This window comes from Centruroides vittatus, unplaced genomic scaffold, assembly GCF_030686945.1.
Source record: "Centruroides vittatus isolate TY-2023 unplaced genomic scaffold, ASM3068694v2 scaffold_386, whole genome shotgun sequence".
Lineage (NCBI taxonomy): Eukaryota > Metazoa > Arthropoda > Arachnida > Scorpiones > Buthidae > Centruroides > Centruroides vittatus.
Window position 1 is genome coordinate 459,258 of NW_027122706.1, and position 14,523 is coordinate 473,780.

Sequence of the window (14,523 nt, forward strand, 5' to 3'; positions counted from 1 at the left end):
TCCAAATAACACTTTTGTGAAACATTTTCTTAATGAAGATTTCAGCACTGTAAATATAGGCAAAAGAGGAACTAAACACGCTAAAACCTCAAATTTTGAGAGACTGATAAATCTGAAGTCAAAATATAATGAACCAATTGGACTTAACACAAACAAGTTGGAAAATCTTAAGCACTTCTTCTTTATTCCAACCATGTATCATCAGTTATACATTGATTTGAGTGTTTTGTTATTAAGTGTTGCCAATGCAAGTGCTGAACCTCCTGAACCTGAGATCAAAAATATAGATGAAGAAATGAATCAACCAGAGGATGCTTAAATTTTTATTTTGGTGATTTTTTATAAGAAAAAAATATATATTTTTTATTTTTAACAAAAAGGAACAAGTCTCATTTTTTTTCAAAAAAAGGATATTTTGAATGAGTATTCCACTGTAGCATTTTTGTAAGGTATTTAACCTGTTTGTAAATCTCCTTCTCAGCACCGGAAATTAGTAACAACCACTCTTCTAATCTGTTACCAGTGTGTATTCCCTCTTCTTCACTCGTAATTAACCCAAAAAGTAGGTCTTTACAAACGTTTTCAAACCCCAAATGTCGGTTCTTCTTCAGGTAATACTAATTTTGTTGGAACTGCTGTTTGAATCACTTCAAATTGCACGTTAAATGTGCATTACCTGAGGAAGAACCGACGTTTGGGGTTTGAAAACGTTTGTAAAGACTTATTTTTTGGGTTAATTACAAGTGTGAAGAGGGAATACACACCAGTAACAGGTTAGAAGAGTGGTTGTTAACCTGTTTGTTTCAAAATAAAAAGTGTTTATAGCAAAACTGACTTTTTATTCTCAAATACAGTTGAACCTCCTGTCCATCTTAAACATATTTATCTCAAAAAGCTCCTTATCTCAAAATTTATTTTTCCCCTGCATTTTCAGCATAAATTCAACATATTTTCCATGTTTCTTTCAAATAATTTTCTTTTAAAACCTCTATATCTCAAATTATGGTCTGAACTGTCAATTACAATTTCAAAGCCCAGTAACTACAGTTTGATAGCATAAACTGTAGTTGAGAAACATCTCTTACAATACAGGTGTAATTAATGCTGCTTTTCTCTAATTGACTATGAGTTTGGTTTTGTTTATGGTAACATGATACATGGCCAATTTGTTGAGGGGAGATGCCACCCAAGAGGAATCTAAATGGGAAACTGTCCCCTATTTAGGTATTACAAATGTGAAAAAAACTCCATTTGACCAACATGTTGGTGAGGCATGAACCGCAATCAGTGTTCAGTGGTTTTATCCATTCTGCCACTGGTACAAATTTGGCTTGTGGCTTATTGGCTGAAGAAAAAGGCATCAGAAACTATTGACAAGTTATTTCTTTTAAAGTATGTCAAAAATATTTTATTTATACCTAATACAGGTATGCCCTGTATTTGCTATTGTATTAATAAAATACTGTACCTCCAATCAAACTTATTACTATTTACTGTGTAGGAACCAATATACCTTAAAATCTGCCTATCTCAAATTTTTTCTTGTTTTTGTGAGATTTGAGATATATAGGTTTAACTGTATATCAATTTTAAGATTTATTTAAAAGATTTAGATGTGATATTTCTTAAATTATTGTTGCTTTATCACCTTTTGCATCCAAGCCATGCACGCATGCACTTTAGCACGAGTAGAAAATGGCTTCTCATATCTTTCATCTACCGTACATATAATAACATTTTTGTTTTTTGTTTTTTAAACTATAGATATACATAAAGTCCTGTAAATTCTGTTTCATTAATAAATTATAATAAAGTTCTTTATCCTTTCACTGTTTCCAGAGAGGAGGAACACCGTATTTTTGTTTTCTTTTTGTGTGTTCATCATGAAGTAATCCTAATAACAAAAGTTTTTTTTTCATTAGTAGTAAGCATCATAGTTGAATTATTTTAATTTTTACTTCCAAATAGTGTAATAATTCACACCTCCCTGTAATGAGTTCAACATGAACACATGATGTCATCATCTCCATACCACTTTCTCCCATTTGCTCATGTCAGTATAGTTGTACTGTACTTAACTGAGAGCACGAAACATCATCACCTGTTCTCGCCAACTATTCGTGCTCACTTACACATCACTTAGCAAATTCACTTGCTCGCATCTGCATAGTCACACCCTAACTTGGACTTACAGAAAGGAGGTTATATTATGGAACAAAGTGAAATTATAAAATAGACTTGAATATAAATTCACTTCTATTCAATTGTAATATAAATTTTTTAATTTTCTGGACTTTAATTATTAAATACAAAACTAGATATTTTAGAGATGGGTGAATATTATGAATATCGCCAATATTTTGCCATACATATAGACAGCAGCTTTGGTTTCATTTATGACAAGAAAAGAAGCAGACCAGATCCAAACAAGTTTGATTGCTTGTTTTCTTAAATAAAAATCTGCAGTAGTTGAGAATGAGGTAATTATTAATTAAGTATGCTTTATCATACTTAATTAATAATGCTACAATAAAGAAAAGCTACTGTAAAACTCAAAGTGAAAATAAAAAGTTTCTAAGAAATGAAACTTTAAATTGTTTATCTTTTATATAACTTATTTAATATATTGAAATAAATAAAATAATCATATTAAGTTTGCTAAGTATCTTATCTTGAATAATTAATAAGACTTTGAACATTCAAATTTGAGAAAACTGTTATTCACTCATCCCTAATAGTACAGAATCAAAACTTTACACAGAAATAAACTCATTGCAATGCACCAAGAAGGAGCTGTATTGCTACAAAACTTGGCATGCAGATAAGTCTCAAGCAGATATGAAATGATTACACAATGAACCATCACACTATAACTCTAATGCCAGCAGAGGGCTTTTAACTATTTTAACTATAACTCTAATGCCAGCAGAGGGCTATTAAGTGCCCTTGGCCTGTAAAAATAAAGAACACAAACGTATCCTGTCTGTAGTTTACCTGTTGCAGAGGTTATGCTGTATCACTAGAGATATCTTTATGTCGTAATTGAAGACTATATGAACAATGGCGTGCCATTCATGGAAGCTGTGGAAGTGCTGCTTCCCTTATTTTCTAAAATATAAATACATATTGTGCGATTATTTTCATATTTTAACATACTTTGAATACGTATATGTATTTTAATGTATTTTCAGACATAAAATCTTTAGAATTTTTATCATTTTTAGATGTTAAGAATTTTTAAATATTATGAAAAACAATTTTCCAAAATGAGTTTTAATTCTTTAAGTAAATTTTATGGAAAATTATTTGATTTATCTAAATTATGTAGTGAATTGTAATATTTATATTCATGTCCAGACTATATTGGCAAGTGACTCTTAGACATAAAAAATATTGTAATTAATGATGATCTGAACAAAGATGTACTAAAAGAACTATATGATTTAATATCATTAATTTTTATGGTACAATCTACCAGTGCATCTGTTGAGTGCAGTTTTTCAACCATGCAGCAAATTGATACATTTGCAAGGAACACTCAGTCAGAGGAAAGATTGTCATCACTAGTGGTGCTTTCAATAGAAGAAGAGCTTTTAAATACTTTGATTCAATCAACAACAAGCAATTTTTATGATAAAGTAATTAATGACTATGTGGAAAAAATTGCTAAATAGAGTTAGTTTATAAAAAGTAATAAAAAGAAGTTTTTATATCTTTGTTTCATGTCAATTATCTATTTTAGAATTAAAATAAATATACTGTTTATTTTTGTCATTTCCAGTATTTGTTTAAAATTTTTATGGAAACAGTTTCCCTATCATCAAATGTCATGGCACACCACTGCATATGAACAATTAACCAAGTTTGAGAGGGAAAAGATTATTGGGTTGAGAGAAGCTGGGATGGTCATCTCACTGAACAGCTGATCTAGGTCATTCTGACAACACTGTGAGGTGTTTGGACCAGTGGACGAGAGAGAGCTCTCATACACGATGCCCAAGCTTTGGACGTCCACAGCAAACCACGAATCTGAGAGGACTACCGGTCCTCCAACAAGCATGCAGACAGTTCAACCATATCGTCCACTATCCAGACACAGGTGGCACCATCATTACAGCCCCCTGTATCTATCTGTACAATTTCGAGGCACCTGGGTGAGGAACATTTGGTATTGCAGTGGCCATTACATGTGCTGCCTTTGACCACCACCCATCATCACTTATATTTGGAGTGATGTCGCTCCAATGGGATTGGACTGCAATGTAATGGAACTAGCTCATTTACAGTGATGAATCCAGATTCAGATTGAGTGCTGACAATGGCTGTATTCATGTCTGGGGACCTTGTGGTGAATGTTTCAATCCTGCCTACACTTTGGAGTGGCTGGCACACCACACACAGCTTGTGTGATGGTCTGGGATGCCATCCCACATGACAGCCAGTCACCTCTAGTAATGATCCAAGGGATCATGGCAGCCCAGTGACATCCTGCAGCCTTGTGTTGCCTCTCATGGCAGAGCTCCCAAAAACCACTTTCCAACAGGACAATGCTTGACCACACACAACAGATGTGTCACAGGAGTGTCTCTGCCATATTGCCACACTTTCCTGGCCTGCCTGGTTTCCTGATTTGTCACCAATCAAGCATGACTGGGATCATCTGGGACACCAAGTTGGACAGTCTAGGAGTTTGGCTGAACTAGAGGACCACTTGCAGCAATTGTAGACTGAGATGCCGCAGGATACCATACAGCATCTGTATGCCTCTATGCCCACTTGTATCACATCATGTTTTCATGCTAGAGGTGGCCCAATGAGGTACTAAAACCTCCTTTCGTTTGTAGTTTTTCCTGCAATAAATGATCATTTTGCTTTCATTTTGTAATTACTTATTTATATCACCATTGCACTTACATGCACAATTTCATTTAATTCAGACAACACTTTCTTGGTACACTAATTTTTATGGCAATGAGTGTATAAACTATATATTTAATGTAAAAAGATAACAATTAAAATATCTTTTGTTGACTTAAAAAAATTAAAAACTACAAAAAAATATAACATGGAACTTTCTTATTTTGAATAAAAGTTAATTCTTTAGTTGTCTAAGAAAGTCTAAGAAATTTTAGTTTTAAGATATTAGAGTTATAAAAAAAAATTGTAAAATATATTTAAAGTTCCATGAAATATGTTAAATATAGCTTTATTATTTTAAACACATCATTTTCTATTTTCTTTAGATGCATAATGCTGATCAGTTGGCAGATTGGTGTCTCTACCATATTGCCGTTAATTACAACGATATTTGTCGAAAAACACCAAAACTCTTAAGAAACCTCCATCCTGAGAATCAAGCATATTTGAACAGAAATCGCTGGCCTCCTATTTGGTGAATATTAAACAAAATATAATAGTATTTAAGAAATTTAATAATAAAATGATAACTAACAATAAGTTATACAGAAAATGGTTTTTAACATACATTAAATAAAAAAACAAACATAATGAAATACTTTATGCAATGAAAAGCAATTATTAAAAAGAAATAAGTTTTGAATTAAGGTATGTTCTTTAGATTCTACTTTCTGTAATTTTTATAATTAGTAGTCAAAGTCTGTATTAAGTTTACTTTGTATATCATGAGTGAACAGTATGGTTATTAATTGGCCTGAAGCAAAAATCGGTTGGAGGTGTGAGTAATGTAATTGGCAACATATTTGTAAGCAAGAGTTACAAGCTCAAGTTTTTCTCTGAGTTAATCATTTCTTTCAGAATATTCTAAATGAAGTTTAATATCAATACAAAACAACACAGTCTACCTGTAGCCAAATTACTTAAGGCTGATTAATTATTAAGGAATTACAGTAGCCTAATAAATATTCAAAAAATAGCTGGATTCTTTAAGTTTACTTTTTCTGCATATACTGATTTTCATCCTTTATCTTTTACTATTGTATTTTGATGACATTATAATAATCTTTAATAAAAATCCTTTGTGTTATCAATTGACCTTTAATTTTAGAAATATTTATTATATTTTATTCATTTTGCACTATTTGTTTTTTATTTTTATCTTTTAGTAAAATATATTCATAATGAAAAAGTAGTGTCAACAAATAAGCTAAAATAATCAGATGATGCAAAATAGCTGGGACAGTTCTATTTTTTAACATACTGTCCTGAAAAATATTTCAATTTTTAAAGCTGTATGAAAATTGTCCCATTTTTGGACTGTTTCATAATTACATTCAAAAATAATTTTATGAAACTTACAAAACTCAGAGTTTCAGCATCAATATACAGTACTTACTTAGGCCTTATTTTATTTTCCTTTTCATATTTATTTTATTTAGTGTAAGTGCCAGGATAAATTAATTATATTAAAATATTTCTTTTTAAGTTTGGTTGTTTTTAGATATGGTTTCTCTTCAGTTTTTATACATCATAATACAGATAATTATTTTTGGCTACTCACTGTTTTAGACAATATGATTCAACAATTTTTGCTGGTTTTTAGCTTTTGTCTTTTGTGTTATTAATACAGAAATTACATAATCATTTATTATTCTTATCAAAATATTAAAGTTATCAATAACTGAAAAATAGTAAAACTTAAAATGCTAAGTGCTTTGTTATGTGTTATTTGTGTTATGTCAAAAATGTCTTTTATATAAATGCATTATTGTTATAATGTGTGAATAAAGTAAATAAACACAAATATTTTTTTATCTTTCAAATAAAACAATTTTTAAAAAATTATTATGTATTTAATAAATTCAAAGTTTATACAACAGTAAAATCTGAGTAGTCACATTTTTATCTCTCTCTCTTTTTTTAGGTATTTGAAAGAATATGATTATTATGAAAGATGTGTAAGAGAAAGACTGTGGATGGAAAAGCCACCCAAAGTGTTAAAACGTCATAGAAATAATAGTACTAGTGGATGTCTCTGTTTCTCTGGAAGGAGTCGACGTAATGGTTCAAAGCGTGCTTATCGCACAGTTTAACACATTTTTTCCAAGCCATTGTCTGTCCATTTATAATATATCTACATAAATACATTAAGGAGAGAGGGAAAAATATCAGAAGTATGTTTTTTGTATTAAAAAGATGCTGAACTAAAAAACATAATTTCATTAGAAATGCCAAAATTTATGCCTGAATTATTCAACAGTCAGTTAACTTATTTATGAAATTCAAATAATAGAAGTTATCAAAGAAGCTGCCTAAATGATTGTTATATGTATATATTTGGCATCTGCAGTTTTTGGGAACAATAATCAAGTATTTCCAAGTTTGTTGTGATTAAAAAAGTTTCAATCTGTTTATGAAACATATTTCAAAAATTCTTAATGAATTAATAAGAGCAGTCCTATATATCTTAGATATATAATTGTAGTTTCCTATTTCTAATCAATTTTCTTCTCACCTGTCTTGCTCAAAATGTGCTCAGCAGCTTTAAAAAAGCAACAAACACCTTTACAGATTTATTCTGTAAACTGCTACATAATTGAAAATTCAAGTCATGTATATTATGCTTTTAAAATAAATGTTAATTTTTATATGTATGTGTGTAGAACACTGAACTATATTCTGTGAGCTGCCAAAATTATTCTCACAGCAGAATTATAAAAATATTAATTATTATTTTATAAGTAGAATTGACCTATAAATAAAATTAGAAGTTTAAATTCTCTTTGAGAAGTGATTTTATGCATTAATATTTAAAATTATTATTCAAGAATTTTAATAAATAATTTAGGCTTGCTTTTATTTTTTCAAGTAGATAAAATATTCTAGTAGAAATTTTTTAGTGTTATGCTGTATGAGCACACAAGAACAGATAGGAAATTTTTATACAAATGTTTTATATATATATAAAAAAGTATATATATATTTAAAATATAAAGATAATCTTTAAAATTATAATTTTTTAATATTATATTATCAATTTTAAAGATTATCTATTATACAGTTATTATTTCTTTGCACTTTCTCTATTAGAATATAGCATTAAATAGCACTAGTTTTAACTAATTGTGCTTGTCCATAAATAAACATCCTTCCTTTATATTTTTAAAACTTTTATTTAATAAAGTTTAACCTGAGAAATGAAATTTCTTTCTCATATATTTTTATTGGAAGAAATTACTTTTTACATAGCAATAAATTAAATTAAGTTCCTTATGTAAATTATAATGAAAATAATTAATACGTGTTAAAAATTGTTTTCAAAAATATTTTAGATAAAATGTTTTAATTAAATTGATCTGAGGAAATTTTAAAAATAATGATTTAAAAAAATATTAACAATCTGCTTTTCGGAAAATAACTGTATAAATTGTGATATATTATTGTATATAATACGTGCTGAATGTTTTGATGATATAAACTGCTGAAAGCAATATCAAGTAATATTATTATTCTTTATCTAATCTTAATTCTTTGACAGATAAAATTAATATAAATATTTTATAAAAATATATATTCCAAGCATATTGGAAGTAGTTTCTGGCTAATATATATATATATATATATATACATATATATTGAAAAAGCACAATACACTCCCTTTTGTGCCCTTTTTATGATGTATCTTAGAAAGAAAACTTTAGTACATTCCAGGATAAAATTAAAAAAAGGAAAAAAAAAACAATTTTAAACATTTTGTTTAAATATGTATTATAATTTAGATTGTTTTTAAGGTTTTATAAGTTGTATATATGTATTTTATATTTTTAAGTTTTATGTTAAGTCATATGCTTATAAATATTTTTAATTTATTTTAAATAATTTTGTAGATACCTTGTGTTACGAATGTTTTGACTTGTTTATATAAATATATACACACAAATGGTTTTATTATTTGCAAATTATCAATGTTTACTTTATTTTTGCCTTAATATTAGAAAACATTGTTTCATTTTGTTTTGTATGATAATGTAATGATTCTATTCATTTTACCTTCATAGAAGAGCAGGATTCAAGAGCAGGATAAACTGAATGATTATTATTTGTATTAAAAATTTCAATTGAGGATTGAGATTGTTCTTTTCATTACATATTGTATATATTTATAATGGTTATGTTATATTTCATTCATGGATTGATATTTTGTAAACTAAATTACGAAACATAATACTATCATGATACATACTAATCCCAAATATAGCTCTCTGTTGATCAGCCAACTGTACATTGTGTACATATCAGCAAATGAAAGTGTACTAATTGAACAGAATTTTAAAAATTCACAAAATTAAACATTAAATGAAAAACCGTTATCATTATATAGATTATATATTCTCTCTTGATCAGTTCTGTTATTATTTGATAAAATATATATTTTAAATTCTGAATTATTTTATTTTATCTTAGTAATATATATATTTTATATAAATAAATATTGTAATGTTGATTATATATTAAATGATAATTAGTTGTAAAAATCTTGGAAGTTTGATTCCAATTTTGTAAATCATCCATTCAACAGCTTACATTATTAAGAATTATACTATTTTAATGATGAAATAGTTTTAAATTTTCTTTACTAGAATTATTCAAAATGATTATTAGAATATAATTTTTTATATTGAATAACTTAAATATATATTTACTAAATTATAGAATGAGAAGATTAAATTTTAAATTATTTACATCACTACATCAAATTGACTTTTTATTTAAACTTATTATACAACTTATCTTTCCCTCTTTTTCTTAACTGTTTTAATGTTACTGTTATTTTCATGTTTTTCAGAAATTGAGTATTAAATTTTCTTAATCTTTTCTTTATTCCTGTATTTACAATTTTTTTTACACATTTTGCTAGATAGAATTTCTCTTTCTTATTGCTGTATATAGATTTTCCTTCTGGTAATCATATCAGATAATTTTGATATGACCATTAGATATATAATTTGTTGTAATAATAATCTTATGATATTTGATATGATATAAAAATTTTATTATTATTAAGAGATTTATATACTTTGAAATTGTAAATAAATAGCTAATTTTTTTTTATTAAACATATATATCCATTCTTATTAAATGTTATATCATTTATAAAATAAATTTGAAACAAATCTACAAATAAACTTTTATATTTATCTGTAGATAAAGTTTATCAATTGAGTCATACATTAAATATTTGTAATTATATTAATTTGTAAAAGAGGAAAAATAAATCTTCTAAGAAAAACTTACTAAAGAGCTTCTATCATATCATAAGTATTCATAAATATAATATTTAATAAATTTAAATGAACTTGTATTACAATATATCATAATTTTATATAAAAAATTCTGATAAGTTATATTTCTTCAACATGTGTAACAAGAGTCCATTTTCAATATCTTGCTCAAATAAATAATAATGAAATTAGATAATTTTTAAAATTTATCATTAAGAAAACTGATTTAGACAAATACAGTTGAATCTGCCTATCTCAAACATGTTTATCTTGAAAAGCTCTTTATCTCAAAATTTATTTTTTCCCCTTGCATTTTAGCATACTTCCAATTGTATTAATACAATACCATATATCTAAAAACAACCACTGCACAGGTAACTGAAACTATACATGAACAGAATAACATCTAAACACAAATTTCCAGCAAATAAATTTAATGTTTGATCATTAAATATTTGTGTATTTATTTGCTGGAAATTTGTGTTTAGATGTTATTCTTGTTCATTATATATCTCTAATAATTGAACCTATTACTATTTACTGTTAGGAATTGCTATATTTTTAGTTTTTTCTCATTTCTGTGAGATTTGAGATAGGCAGATTCAACTGTATCTAATTCTGTTCAAAGTTTGTTTCACTAGACGAAGTCAATATTTTTAAAAAATTAACTTTATAATGATAAAATCTTCCACTTTGATCACAGAAAATTTCAATGTTAGTTAGTAGGATGTGGTGTTCAAAAATATGGAATTCTACACAACTTAACTTGATAAGTTAATTACATATGCATGATTAAAAAGAGAAACTGTTCATAGAACTGCTTGAAAGGTTTTTTTTACAATTCAATACGGCTTTGATGTCCTAACTTCAGCAATTAACAGAGACCAGGAATCACTCAGAAGGTGTATGTTAACAAATTCTTTTTACTATATGCATATATGAGAAGATTCTTAGAAGTTAAGCTCAAAAAAATATTAGATATTGAATTTTGTAGAAATACAATTGCTTTGTTTAACAGATAATGTCTTAATTCCTTCCAATTTTATTGCAAACAAGATATGTCTTTTTGAGATTATTGAAGAATTTATCTCAGAATAAATATTTCAAAATGAGTTAATTTATAAGACAGCCTAAAGAGAAAGACAATTAAAATGCCAGATAAATGTGTAATTAGTGAAAGATAAACATTTTGGAACTTTTTACACTTTTATCATCAATTTTCTCTACTGGAAAGTCAGGTTTAAATTTGAATAGTTTTCAAAATTGAATATTTCTTTTAAACTTTAAGAATGTTTACTATAGAATATTAATTCTTTCAGTAGAGGCTTTGATGTCCTAACTTCAGCAATTAACAGAGACCAGGAATACTGTATTTACAGATGGAACTGTAAAAAACAATTTTCAAAACATTAGATTTTTCTATAATTACACAGTTTTTCTGACTTCTTAATTGTATGTCTGTTTGGACTGTAATAAAGAATTTGACAATGGTAAACAAATAAAATAACTTGATTGTGAATGAAGTAGTTTTTTCTTCTCACCTAAGGCTAATAATATATGAATAGTAATTCTAATGAACTTTTATTCTATGCAAGATATCTTTATTATAGGACTTAAAAATCTGTAACTTTGATATATTTTAAGACTGGTCAAAGATGGTCTGGAACAGCTGCTGATGTTAATTGTGATTCAGCTACTTTGATTGATCTTGTATTTTCTGAATATTATTCCGATGATTTAATGATGGAATAATTACTAAAATAATGCAAAAAGTTTTGTTTATTTCAAAAAAATCTAATTTAATATTTATTTTAAGGAGTTTTAATTTGTTTCAAAGAATAAGAATAAATTTAATTTGGATGAAATTTTTTAATAATGAAACCTTTTTTAGTTATTATAATGTTTAAAAACTATAGTTTTGTTAAGTTATAAGGAATATGTCTTTGACAGATTTATATTTGTGACTTTTGTTTGATTCATGTTGTTCATTTGTAAATTCTAAAGACAGAAATAATAATTTCTTAAATTGTTTAATGATTAGTTATTTCCATACCATAAAAAATAATTATATGTTATTGTTACATGAATAAGTCACTTGACAATGTCAATGTCAATAAAGCATTCACAGAAGATAATTAGTTGATGTCATTCATTATAAAAAAAATAGTTAACTAAAGTATTTATGAATATTTACACAAAGAAAAAGAGGATGCAATTTAAATAGAATTCATTAAAAAATAGGAAATAAAAAAACTAAGAGGAAGTAAAGAAATAGCAGATATAATTTGAACAGATAATAAAATAAAATTTTTAGATCCGTTTAAAATAATTAAATGAAATTTTAACGTGTTATAACTGGGAAATATTAAGCAAAATCTTAAGAAATAAAGGGAGTAAACAAAAATTAATGATAGTCAAAGATATCAAATCAAGTTTTAGTTAAAAAATGTCACTTATAGTTTATAGAAATCAAAGCTATTTCTGGATTAAATGTTTTTTCAGTTTCTCTATTCCATCATTCCATCTTCAGATTATTTTTGCATTGGACATTTTTCAAAGTTTTGACTCTTATAAACTGTAAGTGGACTTTTTAAATTTAAACATGCTAATGTAGTGAAATATGTTTTGTTTCTGTTGTTGTTATAAGACCAAAGAAATGAATGAGATGCATTCTACTGTCTTTTCAAATACATTTGTCAAAACTCACTTGGTCCAATTATGAATACAATAAATACAAGTTCAAAAATATCACACAAACAACTTTTTCACTTTCCAGCACAATTATTTAATGTTTGGACAAATGTTTTGAAACTGTTTTTCAGATCGATTTCTAGTATATGATCTTGAAGTTGATCTGTAAAGCATAGTTTATCATAGCATATTATAGCATAGTTAAATCAGTTTATCATAATCAATTAAATTTTTAATTGATTATGATAAACTGCTCAAAATACATAGGGATAATTTGACAGAAAGTTAACATTATAATATAACATTAGATTGTTAAATAATTTCAAAATAACTCATTTTTTTTTCATGCTAATGTACAACTTTGCAGTCCTAGGAATCAATATAGATATTAATTAATTACTAGACTGCATTTAAAGTTTAATATACTGCTTAAAATTAAGTTTAGTAAGATTTTTTCATTATTGTTTGTTAGTTTTAGGACAGAGTTTACAGTCTTGTTTTATGTAATGATATTTTTAAATTTTATTTAGAGCAGTAATTGATTAGCATAAAAATAATCTAAAATTTAATATTCTCATATTTATAATTTAATTTTGTATTTTAAAAATATGTTTGAATTCAAAACTTTTAACACTGAAGATATGTTTGATATAAGATCAAGTGCACATTATGTATACGAAATATTTTGGTTTTAATTTAAACTGTTGAATGAATGAGTTTAACTATAACTGAACTATTATATTTATAAATGGTTAGTGAGTACAAATATAATTTTATGGTTATTTTTTTTTTAGGATTAAAGTAACAGCATAACCATTTACTTTTTTATAAATGTAAAAAGTATATGCTGTTATTTCAGTTATCGAAATTATAAATATAAATTAAGCATAAACTTTTGAAAGAAATATATTATTATTATATAGAATAAAGATATTGTGATATTTGCTGCAATTGTAATTATGGGCTGGAATATGTAAATATTTTATAACTTATTAGGCCTATAAAACTTTAAAATCAAAATATAAAAATGAAGTATATTAAAATAAATATGTTATTTTGATTATTACTCAAAACTAATACAGAAAATAAAAAATGAATATCAGTAATTTGTTTAAAGAATAAATTTTTTTTATTATTATTATTACTTCAAATTGTGTGGATTTTTGACTGGGGACAACTGACATCCATTTAGAAATTTTAGTTTTTTGTTATATTTGGATTTCCTTTTAAATATACCAATAAGGAACTGTTACAATCATATGATTTTTTCTAAAATAAATGTGATTGCTACACATACATTTATTACAATCACAATATGAAAAGTCAATGCTTAGTTTTTGATGGTAAAACATGGATACTGATAAAAGAAAATATATTTACATAGTCCATATATCATTAGTATAAATTTATAAATTAAGAACTTATAATTTGTTAAAGAAAAAAAATTTTGATGTTATAAAACATTGAAAATATTTGAACATTTTTTAATTGAAAATGAATGTAAAACAATTGAAAGATGTTTAGCATATTATTTTATTTTAAAATGTCTCTTATTTATATTATCAAATTTCTTTTAATCTCATTTTGTTTTATTAAATTTTATAAAGATCTGTTGCTGGGAAAAGTAGTAGTA

General features: G+C 26.1%; 1 protein-coding gene across 6 annotated transcripts in view; it reads left to right on the forward strand.

The window, feature by feature from the left end:
- The window catches only part of LOC136988919 (rho-related BTB domain-containing protein 1-like), a 128,638-nt gene extending 121,287 nt beyond the window's left edge, over nt 1-7,351 (forward strand). For all 6 annotated transcript variants that reach the window (XM_067286933.1, XM_067286936.1, XM_067286932.1 and 3 more), the window contains 2 exons: nt 5,244-5,392; nt 6,842-7,351. In XM_067286933.1, the coding sequence (XP_067143034.1) occupies nt 5,244-5,392; nt 6,842-7,010 (318 nt within the window). In that variant the 3' untranslated portion in view covers nt 7,011-7,351. The remainder of the gene's footprint in view (nt 1-5,243; nt 5,393-6,841) is intronic.
- The last annotated feature ends 7,172 nt before the right edge of the window (nt 7,352-14,523 follow it).